Source organism: Suricata suricatta, chromosome 4, assembly GCF_006229205.1.
Source record: "Suricata suricatta isolate VVHF042 chromosome 4, meerkat_22Aug2017_6uvM2_HiC, whole genome shotgun sequence".
Taxonomy (NCBI): Eukaryota; Metazoa; Chordata; class Mammalia; order Carnivora; family Herpestidae; genus Suricata; species Suricata suricatta.
The window spans coordinates 144,359,686-144,373,903 of NC_043703.1; the positions used below are offsets into that span (position 1 = coordinate 144,359,686).

Here is a 14,218-nt window from a genome sequence, read left to right on the forward strand (position 1 = left end):
ACCTACAGTCAGTGAAAGTTTCTGCCTCTAAGGCATAGCCAGTGACTTTTAGCCTCTTCAGCTGACCCCTATAATTCAGAACAGGGGCATCGGAAACTAGAGAGAAAGGCTCTGGTCCGAGACTTCTGGTCCATTGTTGTTCTTGCCCAGAACCTTCTTATACCACACTAGGGAAAAGAAAAAAAACTAAGGAGGCTAGAGCTGGCAGGCGCACCAGGGCCTGGAACGACCTCATGAGCATGCCTCTGGGAAAGTGTGGGAATTTGGTCCACGAACACATCACTGGAGCCACTCCAAGGACTTTAAATTTGTTAGGGAATTGAGAGAAGTTGAGCTGAGCAGAAGGGACCTGAGTGCCAGGAACCTATTTTGGGTACCAGGGGAATCGGTCTCCGGGGAAATTCTAGAGCACTGACAAAATCATAATCACAAGGCTCCGAGAAGTCTCTGCCCCAACTCCACAGTTGTCCTGGCTGCCTCCTCTCCGAGGCAGGCTGGTCTCAGAGGTGAGTGCTGGCCCTCTGTCTTTTTCTCCCTGGGCCTTTTTCTCTATCCCAGACACAATTCGTCTTTCTTGGGCCCAACAGATGCACTGGGATTGGACAAAAGCTCTTTTATTTACTGACATTCTTTAGCCCTTCTCCCAGTCAGGAGAGATGTTTGAGGAGTTATCACGCTCTGACCTTGGGTGGACAGGAGAATAAATGGTGTGGAGAGGCAGTGTGAAGAGGCACGAGTGGTAAAAAGGGTCTGGAAAAGTATAATCTTCTCCCTATCACATGTTTCACGTCCCTGTTTTAAGAACAAAATATATGATGATCAGCCTGCATAAGACGTGGTAAAAAGGAGGAAGGCAAGCAGGCAGTGAGATGTGAACTTCTGCGAATGCACAGGACCTGTGCTGAGGGTGCTGCACTGTGGTGCAGTCCGCGGAGAATCCAAAGGTGGGAGAACTACCCCTACATCTCAGGTGCACTCACACTTGGCCTGGGTTGACCCATGGTGGCCTAGGAGAAGGCTGACAACGTCAAGTGCATGGGCACCAGAAGAAGGTGAGACCAGCCCCAGAAAGGTGGGCCGGCGTAGGAATGAGACTGATGCTTAGAGTTCTTGGTGCGGAGGTGCAACAAAGGAGGTTAGCTGCTCTGGTAGCTCTGCCAAGGCTCCACCCTGCTCAGTTAGCTGGGTCTTGGTGGAGATATTGCAAGTGACTCAGGGCCCCTAGCAGCTGAAATCGGCTCAAATCCCAAGGAAGGCACAGGGAAAAGAATGCTGGGGGAAAGTCTGTCAGCCCTGCCTGAGACCTCATGCGGGTAGGGAAGGGAGGGCTGCTCTCTAAAGAGGTTAAAACTGTGACTGGACCTAAAACGAAGAGTGGCTGGGTGACCCTGTATTGCCAGGGTCAGTGATACCATCAAGGACGGAGGTGGCATCGTCACTGGGATGGAAGCCATCAAAGCTTCTGAAGTTGGGATTCTTACAAGAAGAGGGGCAAATCAGGGTCAATGTCAGGGCAGGGCTACTTGCTCCTCTCCTTCTCCTCAGCGTATCAAGTGGACCGGGTGGTAGAAGGCACCTGGGAGCAAAAGAAGTTGGCATCTTACTAACAAGAAGGAATGATGATCCAGAATTCAAAGCAAGCCCTCTGCGGGTAAGAAGATAAACACCTGAAACCCACAGTATAAAATATAAACTTTCTACTAATGACTCATCACAAGTTAAGTCTATGTTCTTTCCTTAGCCCTTGATTTTGGCTGCAATTCAGTTTTCATATATACCTCATTTAACTTTTCCTCTTTTAGACGTAGTATTCATTATAATCTTCCTCTCTTCTAAAATTCCTTTTGTTTCCTATGGAGGGATTTGAAAAACACACACATCGATATTTAATAACAATTTTGAGTCCAGAGGTGAGAAAAGCATCCCTTTGCAGTTACTCATCAGCATCGCTAGGTGGCACTACAGTGAACTTCAGTCAAACCACACTTCAAAGTTTAACTGCTTGGGGCGGGGATAATCTGACTCTTCATCTTCCTTCTTCATCCTTTAGCTTGTCTTCAACGACTGACTTTTCTAGGCACTCTGCCACCCATTCCTTACCTTCACTCCCACCAAATCCCAGTTCCTTAGCTTAGCCTGAGAGGCCAATATTACATTCAAACTGTCAATTGGTGCAAAAGCCCCTCAGAAACCAGGTGTATCCCCTTCTCTTTCTTCACTTTTGCCTCAATCCTGACTTGAGTCTCCCATCTTATGGGTTCACGGCTTCACTCCCTGCTATTCCTTCATTTCTAATCCACTTCTTACCTCAAGCCCTGCCTGTGGTCCTCACCTGACGTGGGAGACTGATTCTGGGCATTCTGGTGATATCTTCTAGCAATGTCCTCAGACGGTGGCTTAAGTGTTCCACAGCAAAAGCAGCAACAGCAGCAGCAGCAGCAACAGGTGAACAGAGCACACAGGAGAACTAGTGTCTGAAAGGTAGGAAAGAATGGCCTTGACCCAGCAGATCTTCTAGATTTCCATTCCAGCTCCCCTCCCTGAATCCCCCCAGCACTCAGAAAATGAGACAGCAAGAAGCATTTGTCCTAGGAGAGGAGGCTCAGCTCCCCAAGGGGAGGGCCACCCCTCCGTCCTTATTCTCAAAGGACTAGGAGGAACTGTATACCTTGAACCAACAACTATTCAGTGTGAAATAGTAAGTGACGCCTTCTTCGCCAAACTGCTCATACACATAGATTCCCAGGGAGCCATGCCGGTCGTAGATTTTCCGCTTCTTGGGGTCACTCAGTATGGAGTGGGCTGTGTTGATTTCTTTGAATATTTCTGTTGCTTGAGCGTCCCCTGGATTCTTGTCTGGATGATACTTCAAGGCCAGTTTCCTACTCAGGCAATACCCAAAAGGAGGGCAGGAGAGAATGGCTGGGGAATGGCTGGGGGGAGGGAGGGCAGGACGAATGACAGGGCTAGGTCTCTGGATGTGAAGAAAGAATGCATGAGATGTGATGCTGAGCATGGAGGCAAGCAGCCCAGGCCTAAATTCAGTCCCACACCACAGTGAAAGGGATGATGGTCCCGTCTGACCCACAGTGAGAGCTCGAGGGTTTACAAATGGGTCAGAAAGCAAGGCAGAAAGAGGAAGGTTTAAGGGGTTTAGTAAGAGGCTGAAGTCTAAACCTGTAGGCCTTTTTGATGTCTTCAGGTGAGGCGCCCTTCTTAAGCTCCAGGACTGCATAGTGGGTCGTGCCACTTTGGGACAGCCGGTGGGCGGCTTCTTCCAGATGGGCCATGATCTGGGTCAGAGAAGAAGCATTTGGGAGAACTTCCACAGGTGAGGCCACGGACAAGTGAGACTCCCAGTGACAGGACACCCATTGCCTTCATTGGCCAGTCAAGGAAAATGACTCCAAAGGGACAAGTATAAGACAACAGTTGAGAGGGTTCTGTGACTAGCTGGAGAGTGCAGGTGACCAGAAAGGACATGCACATTCAAATTTTGAAGAGGAAACATCTTTCCCAGCATCCTTCAGTTACACAGCCCTCCAGACACACCCCACCTCGTAACCAGGGGGAGGCCCAAACCATGGGAGGAAGTGGATTTTGTCCAAAACGACTAGCACCTGAAGCAGACGGCCTTTCCCAGCCCACGGGTGCGCTGGAAAGCCCAGGGCAGCTCAGTCCCAAAAGCCAGGCCAGAAGGCGCTGCTGCAGCCCCGCCAGAGACCGTCTTCTCCCTAGCCTCCCCCCTCAACCCTCGGAGGCGGGGCAGCGGGGAGAGCACAGGGGTGACTCCAGGGATGAAGCCCCAAGCGAAATGGGTAGCTGTGGAGGCTGACCAGCCAGGGACCAGGGAACGGGACCCCAGAGTGTGGGAGAGAGCCCAGGCCACAAGCTCGTAAGGGAATGGTCTGGTTCCCAGGAGCCCTCTGGCTCTGTGTGGACTCCCCGCCCGGCCTGGCGCTCTGCTTCTACCTCTGGGGCGCTCTCTTCAGCTGCGGAGGCCCAGCACAACCTCCATCCGGGTGTGAAACTTCACACCGCGGAGGCCCAGTGTGCCACTGCGCTTGCGCGGCGCCAACCTTCCGGGTCGCTGTTTGGCGCCACCGGAACATCTGGAAGGCGAGGCTACGTGGACGCTGGGACTTATTTCACTCATGGGAAGCCTGGGCATAGGGATCAGCCCTGCGCTCCCCGCGCCCCCTCCAGCTTTTCCGGTGGGCGTGGCCTTCAGCGCTACCTCATCTCCCTTCGGAGGGGATCAGCAGTCTAGCAGTCTTGATCTCATGCTGGGCACGTCTACGCACTTAAGGAAAGATGATGGGTTTGCACGCTGAGGCTGTGTGAGAGGTAAGGTTCCTGCAAGCCTTTCTCAAGAAGTATATTGCCTTCTCAGTTTTCTTTTGCAGAATTTAGAGGCCTCCACTTTGTTATTTCTTTCCCTTCTACCTGGAAACTCCTACACATCCTTTAAGACCCACCTTGAAGGTCGGTATTCCTGGGAATCCTTCCTTCATGCCCTCAGTTGTTCCCACCTTGCTCTGTCAAAACATTTATCCTATTCTATTGTAATTACTAGTTTGCACGTTCCCTTAAAACGATAGCTTGAATGTTTCCAAAAGTCACTACTGTTCTTCAAAACCTTCATTTAAATACTATTCTATCATGAGGATGTGCCATAATGTATTTATATAATCCAGATCGGATACTTAAGTTGTTTCTAGCTATCTGATAGCTAGAAATGAAAATTCTTATCTATAAATCTTTGAATAAATGTCTTCCCTGCCCCTTTGAGGTGAACTCCTGGATAGGAAATTATTGGTCAAAGCGAATTTTTCTGAGGCTCTTATTCCATGTTGCCAACCTTCTTTCCAGAAAGGCACCACATGTACCAATTTACATCCCTACCTGCAGGGCTTGAGAGCACCAATCTCCACCTGACTTCACTTCCCGGAATCTTTTACAGAAGGCACTGTTTCCACCACCTATAATATACCACTGCCTAATTTTGGTTTTCTTTACAGAGGAGCATTCAATGGCTTCCATAACATGTGCTTGAAAGAGCTTTGTTATTTCAATAATATTTCTCTGTTGTACCTCGTGTGGCTTTTATCGCTCTCTTCCCTTTATTACAGTCTTTTGTGCACATTAACGTCCCCTTCCAGGTTTTAAGTGGTAAATCAGTATCCATCACAAGAGATGTGAGCCATCTGAGTAAACTAAAGAGTCCATATGCTATAGGCAAAATGACCAGTGAATTAACAAATTTATTTCTGTAGATCTGTGATCAGTGTAGGGGATGGGGAAGAAAATCTTTGGCATCAACCACCCAGTTGATAGATTCTGGGTCAGAGGAGTTTATAGGTTAATCACCTAAAGCAAAGGAGCTGAAGCTGACAATTTTGTTTTTGGTGGGTCATACTTTGATACATTCCCTTAGCTAACGTCCAGCCTTTCATCACTATCATGGGTGGCAGAACTAGCAGAGCAACCTAGGCTGTTTCTTTATACCGGACAGCCAGCAGAAGGCACCAGAAGTGCAGAAGACTTACAACGAGTTCCTTACCTCGGTCTCCAGGCCCTGATGGTCTGGCCCCCGCCTCTCACTCTAGCTCTGTTAAGTACCACTGTTGTGCTTGCTCTGGTCTCTGCTGCACTGCTTTTCTGTCAGTTCTTTGAAGACACCAAGTTCCCTCCCATGTCAAGGGCCTTAGGCCATGCTTGCTTCCTCTACCTGGAGGATTCCTCCTCAGGCTATTTGCTAGCTGAGTTCTCATCCTTCTAGGATCTTAGCTTCATGGATCCTCAGATATGCCTTTTTTTTTTTTTTTTTTTTTTAGAGTAGGCTTCATGCCTGTTGCGGAGCTAGTTGGACCTGAACTTATAACCCTTGAGATCAAGACCTGAACTGAGATCAAGAGTTGGACATTTAACTGACTGAGCCACCCAGGTATGCCATCCTCAGATAGGCTTTCTAAATTGAGTTCCACTTCTCTCTCCCTACCTCGTATCACCTTCACCATGATTTGTGAATATGTGTTTATTTGTGTGTTGATTTGTTGAAGGTCTGCCTTTCCTAGTACAAAATACAACAAATACATCTCTGTGAAGGCAGGGACCTTATGTTTGTTCACCCTTGTATACCCAGCACCTAGAACCATGCCTGGTTCACAGCAAGTGAGTTAATGATTTGTTGGATGAGCTACAGTAGGGGGAGCCCTCTGCTGGTCCAGCGTAGGCCAGGAGGTTGGGCCATAGCAGGAATTCCCTAGGGCAGAAGCACTTAGCTGGGGAATTGGAAGACTCAGAGCTTATTTCCTCATATGATCCTGGACAAGAAGAGACATAAGGGGTTAAGAAAAAGAAGGTGGTAGGAAAGATAGGATTGGTGATTCTGAGCTCCGTGTTTCTTGTTTGTCTTAGTCTTCCTCCAGTTCCTAACACGGTTTCTGGGATATTGTAGGTGCTCAGTGAATGTCGGTAGGTTGAATGAATAAGCAAATGTGTGTCTTTTCAGAGGCCCTTTAACCTAATAATATCTTTTGATTCTCACAGCAACCATGCGAGGTGGTGTAATCACATCCCTGCTTCATAGTAGAAGTGAGCCCAGAGAAAGAGGGCAAATAAGGTTCTGAGAAGAGTTAGTAAATATCTTCCAGATCTTGCCAGAGGCTCCAGAATGTTATTACTTCTTATCATTGCCCTCTGACATTCTAATTAATTCTAATCATAGTTTGCTAGCTCTTGAAATAGCCATTATCTTCAAGTCTGCTGAGCCTCTGCTCTGAATGAAAAGACACTGCAGCCAGTAGGCTGCAGAGATGGGAATCAGGAAGGCATGTCAGCCTGGCATCCTTTCCTAGAGCCTCTTCACTTTGCCTTCACCTAGAAACAGACCCCTGTGGCTCTGTGGCTCTGCACATGGTCTCTTCTAACACCCGGCACAGTACTAGGGAGAACACACAATCCCAGAGTCAGAAGACTTAGACTTTGGTTTTGGCTCTGGCTCTAATGAGCTGTGTGATCTTGAACAAGTCACTTAATCTCTGAGACTCTCTGTCCTCTTCTAAAACCTGTGCCTCCACAGGGTTGATGTCAAAACCAAATTCGACTTGGTTGTAAAAAGAATAGAAAAGATAAAAATAACTATGCTAAAGAATGGTTTCAGACTAAAACCTTTTCTAGAATCATTTACCCTTAAGTCACTGATATTATAGTTTATAATTTCACAGAGCCATTTGGTCTCTCCTGGAGAAAACCAAGAAGCATCCCTTATTTACCCACAAACAGCTAAAGTTTTACTCATATAGCTGGAATACTCATATACATACAGACAGCAGACATTGGCATATTTATACCCAAAATATCATGTTCTAGAGCATATGCAGTGGGAGAGAGAGATCATAATTTGTCATACCCAACCACGAGGTTCTAGAATTGGACAATTTTCGAGCTGGAAAAGACCTCAAGTCTTAGCTCCCATCTAATGCCTTCATTTTGTAATTGAGGAAAGTGTGGCCCAGAGAGAAGGATTGACTTGCCCAAAGTCAACCAGTAAGGTCCAGACGGAACCTGAGTCTTCTAAGTTAAGTGTCTGTGCCATGCCTGCTCCTTAGACACACCAGCTCGCTTCTCACTTCAAGATTAAGGTCTAGAGACAGAGCAAAGCTATAGTTGATATTCACCTCCTTTCAGGATGCCAGGTAATGTCCCTCTTTACCTCCCTCCAGTTGAAGGGCCGCTCATTTCATGTGGCCAGAAACATCATGGGCCCAGTTTGTTTGCCTGTCCTCCCAGGGGGAGACATCTCGGGGTGGGCAGAGGAGAGCTTCCAGCCAGAGAGCCTGCTGCGTACCCCTGTCCTCTGTGCCCAGACTGCAGACTTAAGCGCAGACTGACGGAGCACAGCGGCCTCTCCCGTACAATTGTGACAGTAGTGTGGACCTCTGAGGGCTGTTAGGAAGGCTAAATACTTAATTTGAATAGTGCTTGGCACATGGTACGTGCTATATTGTTGTCATTGTGCCCATCATCATCATCATCCTTTCCATCTGGTCACCTCCCAATTTTGTAAAGAGAGAAATTGCTTTTCATTTTGTCTCTGGGGAGAAGGGAAAACTCAAGATCCTTCCTCTAGGAAGATTTGCATATGGTCATTGGAATCCTCCCATCCCTTTCTAGATCCTTCTCTCAGCCTCTTAGAACCCAATTCCTTGTTTCCCTATGTAGTACCCTTGTGCTGCCCTCTGATGATCCAAAATACCCCTGCCAGGGCTCCCTAAACAGTCAGAACTCTGAAATTACCTGTCTCACTTCTTCTCCTTCCAGTATTTCACATATATATATATATATATATATATATATATATATATATGTATGTATATAGAACATTTCTTTATTTTTGAGAGACAGAGCATGAACAGAGGAGGGCAGAGAAAGAGGGAGACACAGAATCCAAAGCAGGCTTCAGGCTCTGAGCTAGTGGTCAGCCCAAAGCCCAACGCGGGGCTCAAACCCACAAATCACGAGATCATGACCTGAGCCGAAGTTGGCCGTTCAACCAACTAAGCCACCCAGGCACCCCTCCTTTCAGTATTTCTAATAAAAACTATTACCTCCATAAAAATGAGTTCATCCCTAAGGGTCAGGTGGAAAGCAGTCAGATTAAAACACTACAATTCAGGGACACCTGGCTGGCTCAGTCAGTGGAGCATGTGACTCTTGATCTTGGGGCTGTAGGTTCAAGCCCCATGTTGGGTGTAGAGATTACTTAAAAATGAAATCTTTTTTTAAATGTTTATTTTATTTTTGAAAGAGAGAATGTAGGTGGGGGAGGAGAAGAAGGGGACAGAGGATCTGAAGCAGGCTCTGTACTGACAGCAGAGAGCTGATGCAGGTCTCTAACTCACAAACTGTGAGATCATGACCAGAGCTGAAGTTGGGCACTTAACCGACTGAGCCACTCACGCACCCCAAGATTGCAATTTTTATTTTTTTATTTTCTTAAATGTTTATTTACTTTCGAGAGAGAGAGTGTGTGTGAGTGGAGGAGGGGCAGAGAGAGAGGGAGATGCAGAATCTGAAGCAGGCTCCAGGCTCTGAGCTGTCAGCACAGAGCCTGACGCAGGGCTCGAACCCATGGACCATGAGATCATGACCTGAGCCGAAGTCAGACGCTCACCGACTGAGCCACCCAGTCATGCAACCCCATGATTGCAATTTTTAAATGGATAAGCAGAGAAAGCTTGTGAAGGTGATATTTGAATCAAGACCTAAAGCAGGTCTTCACATGAGTCATGAAGACATCTGACAGAGTGCATTACATATAGATGAGTAAGTGCAAATGTCCTGAGGTGGAAGCATGCCTGGTGTGTTGTGGGACCTGCATGAATGCCGCAGTGGCTGGGAAGGGAGGTGGTAGTAACATGAAATGAGATAAGGGGGCTCTGGGGCTTTGTAGGCCATTGGAAAACCTTTGACTGGTACTGAGTACCGTGAGGAGGTGATGGGATCTTACCTAGTTGCCTAGTCACTGGATTGAGAATAGATTGTAGGGCGATAATGGTGGAAAAAGAAAGACAACCAAAGAGGCTACTGCAGTAATCAAGAAGACGGATGGTGTGGTTTGGACCAGGGTGGGGGCAGGATTTGCTGACAGATTGGATGTGGGGTGAAAATAGAGTCTTTAAGGTTGATTCTAAGGTTTCTGTCCTGAGCAAATGAAAGGGCAGAGTCACCGTGTTCAGGCATGCATGGGAAGACAGAAAACGTTTGGGATGGTATGACGATCAGTTTTAGACCAATGAAGCTGGAGATGCCTGTTAGATGTTAAGGAGGTAAGGTCAAGTTGACATTTGGGTATTTGAGTTTGAAGTTCAATGAGAGATCTAGGGATCATCATATAGATACCATTTTATTTATTTTTTTAAATTTTTAAATGTTTTATTTATTTTTGATACAGAGAGAGACAGAGCATGAGAGGGGGAGGGGCAGAGGGAGAAGGAGACACAGAACTGGAAGCAGGCTCCAGGCTCTGAGCTAGCTGTCAGCACAGAGCCTGACACGAGGCTCGAACCCATGAACGTGAGATCTGACCTGAGCCGAAGTCGGAGGCTTAACCGACTGAGCCACCCAGGTGCCCCCCATTTTATTATTTTCAGGTCTTTTAAATTTTAAAAATATTTACTTAAATTGGGGGAGAGTGCAAGCGGGGGAGGGGCAGACAGAGGAGGACAGAGGATCTGAAGCAGGCTCTGCGTGCTAACAGGCCGACAGCAGGGATCCCTGTGTGGGTCTCAAACTCACAAAGTGCGAGATCATGACCTGAGCTGAAGTCGGATGCTCAACTGCCTGAGCCACCCAGGTGCTCTCTTTTAAGTTCTTTTAAATAGAAAATTTCAAAAAAAGAAAATCGAATGGCACAGTGATCACTCATCTACCCACCAGTGAGCTCCAACAACATTTCTTTCTGTGGTTTCTAGATAGTATTTTAAGCCTTGAGACTAGATGAGATCTCCATGGGAATGAGTATGGAAAGAGAAGAGGGCAACCAGTCCTGGACCATTCCAGCATTAAAGGGTTGGGAAGATGAGGAGCCAGCAAAGGAGACTGGACATAAGCAGCTGGTGAAGTAGGAGAAAAACCAGATTCGGGTACCCTGGGAGCCAAGTGAAGAAACAATTCCCAAATAAAGATGCGAGTACAGTATGATAAGCGCTGAGGAAGAAAAAGAAGTGTGCAGTGAGAATCCGTAGCGTGAGAACTAACCTAGTCTGGGGGGTCAGGAAAGGCCTCCCAGAGGAGGTGATATTTAAGCTGCAGCCCTCTCCCATCCTCTCTATCTTCAGCTAAAATCCTGCTTTCTCTCCAGCTTTCTTCCACTCCAACAACCAGCTTTTTTTCTGGGATGGCTTTATGGAGGACTACATGTCCGCCACCAGGGGGCGCTTGGGACACCGTGGTGAGAAAGGTTAATTCCTGCCTTTAGGGAGCTTGTATTTTAGTGAGGAGTCAGACAAGCAAATCATTTTGTTTCAGTGTGCTGAGTGCTGCCAGCACAGAAGCACAGCAGCCCCTGAGGGCACCAGGAAAGGGTACATCATTCAGCCTGGTGGGGAAGTCAGAAAGGCTTCCTGGAGGTAACACCTGGGCAGAAAATGAAGTAGAAATTGGCCGCCCTCCTGACCTCTGCCCATACCCTTCAGCCTGGCTAGGAAGTGTTCAAGTGTTAACCCCTTGCCTGCGTGCTTGGATTCCAAATCTTGTCCGTGATCTCAAGCCCAGCCTAAATCCTGGCTTCAGGGCTGGACTTTGCTCTTTCTCTCTCAGTAGGAACTGGTCCAGGCTGGGTTCCCTGAAGCCACCTTCTGGCCCACTCGCCCATCCTCTGCTCTAGCACTGACCTATCCTCCAGGGAATGTCCAGGGCTTCCTGTCTCCTTCATCCCTTTGAGACTCAAAGTGGCCTAAGGAATCTTCTTAGGGAAAATTGATACCTGATGCAGGACAGGACAGACATTAAGAACATGTGGGTAAATCAGTAACCAAAGACTGCAGAATAGAAATCTCTTGCAATCAAGTTAAAGCCAGGAGGGGGAGGAAATGCACCTATCTCGTTCACCAAGAATCCTCAGTTACCCTAGTAAAGTACAGGGGCAGGAAGTAAGTGTTCAGTAAATGTTGAATGAACAGTTCTTACAAGATTTCAGTTCCCTACAGCCAACCCTAAGCAGCCCTTCTAACTCCTGCATAATTCTCCTAGCTCCTAACCAGGTATAGAATGCCTTCCCCAGACCTGGCATTCAAGAGGACCCTTTGCAAAGATTTTCATAGGGCCACTTGATGGCTCTTTGAGAAACAGGTACAAGCAGTCTGTTTTGCTGCCAGGCTTTTCTTGCATAAATTTCCAAGCACAGGCAATTGTTGGTATTCTCCCCGCTGGTGCCCTCGGTTTCTGGAGGCGGCACGTTCCAAGGCCCAACACCGAGGGAGCCGCGCGGCAGAGGGCAGCCCTGTAATCCATCTGCTCCCACGCTTCTTTCCCCGCCGCCGCCGGCTCGCTCCCTGCCCTGTGCCGGGGCGGGCGTGTGCCTGCGTCTGCACCCCCTCCCGGGAACCCGAGACTGCTGTCTGCGCACGGTGGACTGCCCAGGGAGGGAAATCCCGGAGGAAGCCATTGTTGTTAGGTCCCCTGTCATCGTCACTTGTCGGGGCATGGCTAGAAGCCCCTTCCCAGCACAGGGCTCCGTGCTTTCTCCGGGTTCTCGAGCTTGCCCTGGCCGCTTAGGGCGAGGCTACAGCATCCCAGCCCTGGTGTGCGGGGTGGCCTCTCCGCATCCCAGTTCGGGGAGGGGTGTGTGTGTGTCTCAGAATTGCGGAAGCCCCAGGCCCGATTCAGAGCTTGGAAAACCGACGGCGTCAAGCGGGACATGCCAGGGCCCTGACCCAGGCGGGCTGCGCTAGTTTCACCCGCTCCAACGAGGACCTACAAGGTGACCTTGGCTGGTGGCTTCCCGTCTTGCTATCTCAGTTTGCACCCCCACGACTCTAGGAAGTAGCTGAGGCCCCACTCCTCTAAGGGAGGACCCCCACCCTCACTCGCTCGTGGGCTTTGGGCTGAGCCTTCCACGGGGAATCGGGGAGTCTGGGGGAGGGTGCGCTGGTCCTCCCAGCAGTGTGGGTGGAGACGCGGGGAGGGGGGAGGCTAGTACAGACCCTTTGGTTCTAACGTTCCGCACTGTTCCCCGGAGCAGTACGCTCCCTGCTCCCTTAGCGTACGCCGCCCGCCGGCAAATCTTGGCAAGGGCCTCACACTCTCCCCCGCCCGAACAGCCAGCCCGCCGCCCAGCTTGCCTAATCCGTTCAAGCCTCACCTCCTCCGCGAAGCTCTCCCGGGTTAACCCCATCTCTTCCAACCACTCTAATCTGGCACGTGCTCCTGGTGTTTGTTTGGTGGTTTATTTGGGGGGGGGGGGTGTACATGCAGTCTCAATGTTTGGGATAATAACGGGGCTGGGTGTCTATTCCCAGAACCCTACATGAATGACGTCCAGTGTGTTCTTCATGAAGGGTGTCCATTGATGGTTTCTCCGCTGGACTCACCCTCAACCACACTCAACCTCCACGCTTCCCCTCCCAAGCTCACTTTTTTTCTCCTCCTCCTCCAGACCCTCCCCTTCAGAGTGTCACAGCTTGGAGGGCGCGATGCAATCCCCACCCCCCATTTCATTCTACAGTGGCGGCAGGTTTGAGGGGCAGACATCACTGAGCGTTTGAAGGTTTGATTCCAGGCTTGGCCACCCTCTTTGCTGTAAGTCACTCCTTCCCCTGGGGCTTCCTTTAAAATGAGGCCAAATGAGGTGATATCTAGCCAGGGGCTAGGGGTTCAGAGGTAAGGAATCACCTGCTGACAAGCTGCAGCCTCCCTCCAAGAACAGAGGCTTGTGACCAGAGAGGTGGCATCGCTCCTTCCTCCTCGGGTTGCCCCAGCCTGAGTGACCAGGCTGCGACGCACGCTCTCTTTAGTCGCCAGCGTGGGGCCCTGAACTGGAGACTGAAAGAGAAGGGGGCTCCAGTCTCAGCCTTTTATTGACCGGCTGCATGACCTTAGACGCTTCTTCCTCTGCAACTCAGTTTACTCATCCGAAAAATAGGGATAGTAATGGATTGGAGGAGAGCAGGAAGCTTGTTACCCGAAGTCTCTATAAAAATAAATGATAATGAGCGGTACAGTGCTTGGCAGCAGATTTTGCTTGCAAATCCGACCCCACATCCTCCACAGAGGGGTTTCTGGCCGCAATCCCTGGAGTTCTCCCGGATGTGTCACTGCTCACCCCACACTCTTTCTGGTTCTCTCGAGCTAGGTAATGGACCGACACCTGTTTCTACCTCCGTGTGGGGGGCTGAGCGACGACCCCATGCAGGCGTGCAAGGGGAGACGTTCCTGGGAAGATGGTTGGTCTTGGGGGTGCCTAGGCTGGAAGAAGCATGGTTTGGACCCGGCAGGCGGGCTTGGGTGGGGGCGGGGTAGTTTGCTCAGGGGGTGGGGCTATGGAGATTAGGCGTTCTCTGGCACCCTGCGGGGGCGCCGAGGGCTCGCATCGCCCCTTCCCGGGCTCTGGCGCCTGGAAATGGGGCTTTGGCTATGGGGTGGGGCTCCGGGGGTGGGGCTTAGGCGTGGGGGAGAGGCCCGGGAGCCTGGAGGCGGGGCCTGGGGAGCTCTC

The 14,218-nt window shown here is 49.6% G+C and overlaps 1 protein-coding gene across 1 annotated transcript; it reads right to left on the reverse strand.

Moving 5' to 3' along the window:
• Positions 1 to 598: 598 nt before the first annotated feature.
• Positions 599 to 4,053, reverse strand: DNAJC5G (DnaJ heat shock protein family (Hsp40) member C5 gamma). Its single transcript, XM_029936330.1, has 7 exons — positions 3,973 to 4,053; positions 3,178 to 3,293; positions 2,669 to 2,933; positions 2,333 to 2,474; positions 1,779 to 1,851; positions 1,482 to 1,576; positions 599 to 792 (listed from the first exon to the last, which is right to left on the reverse strand). Exons 2-5 carry the CDS (start codon positions 3,288 to 3,290, stop codon positions 1,799 to 1,801), a joined length of 573 nt encoding a protein of 190 aa, XP_029792190.1. The 5' UTR covers positions 3,291 to 3,293; positions 3,973 to 4,053; the 3' UTR covers positions 599 to 792; positions 1,482 to 1,576; positions 1,779 to 1,798.
• Between the last annotated feature and the right edge of the window lie 10,165 nt (positions 4,054 to 14,218).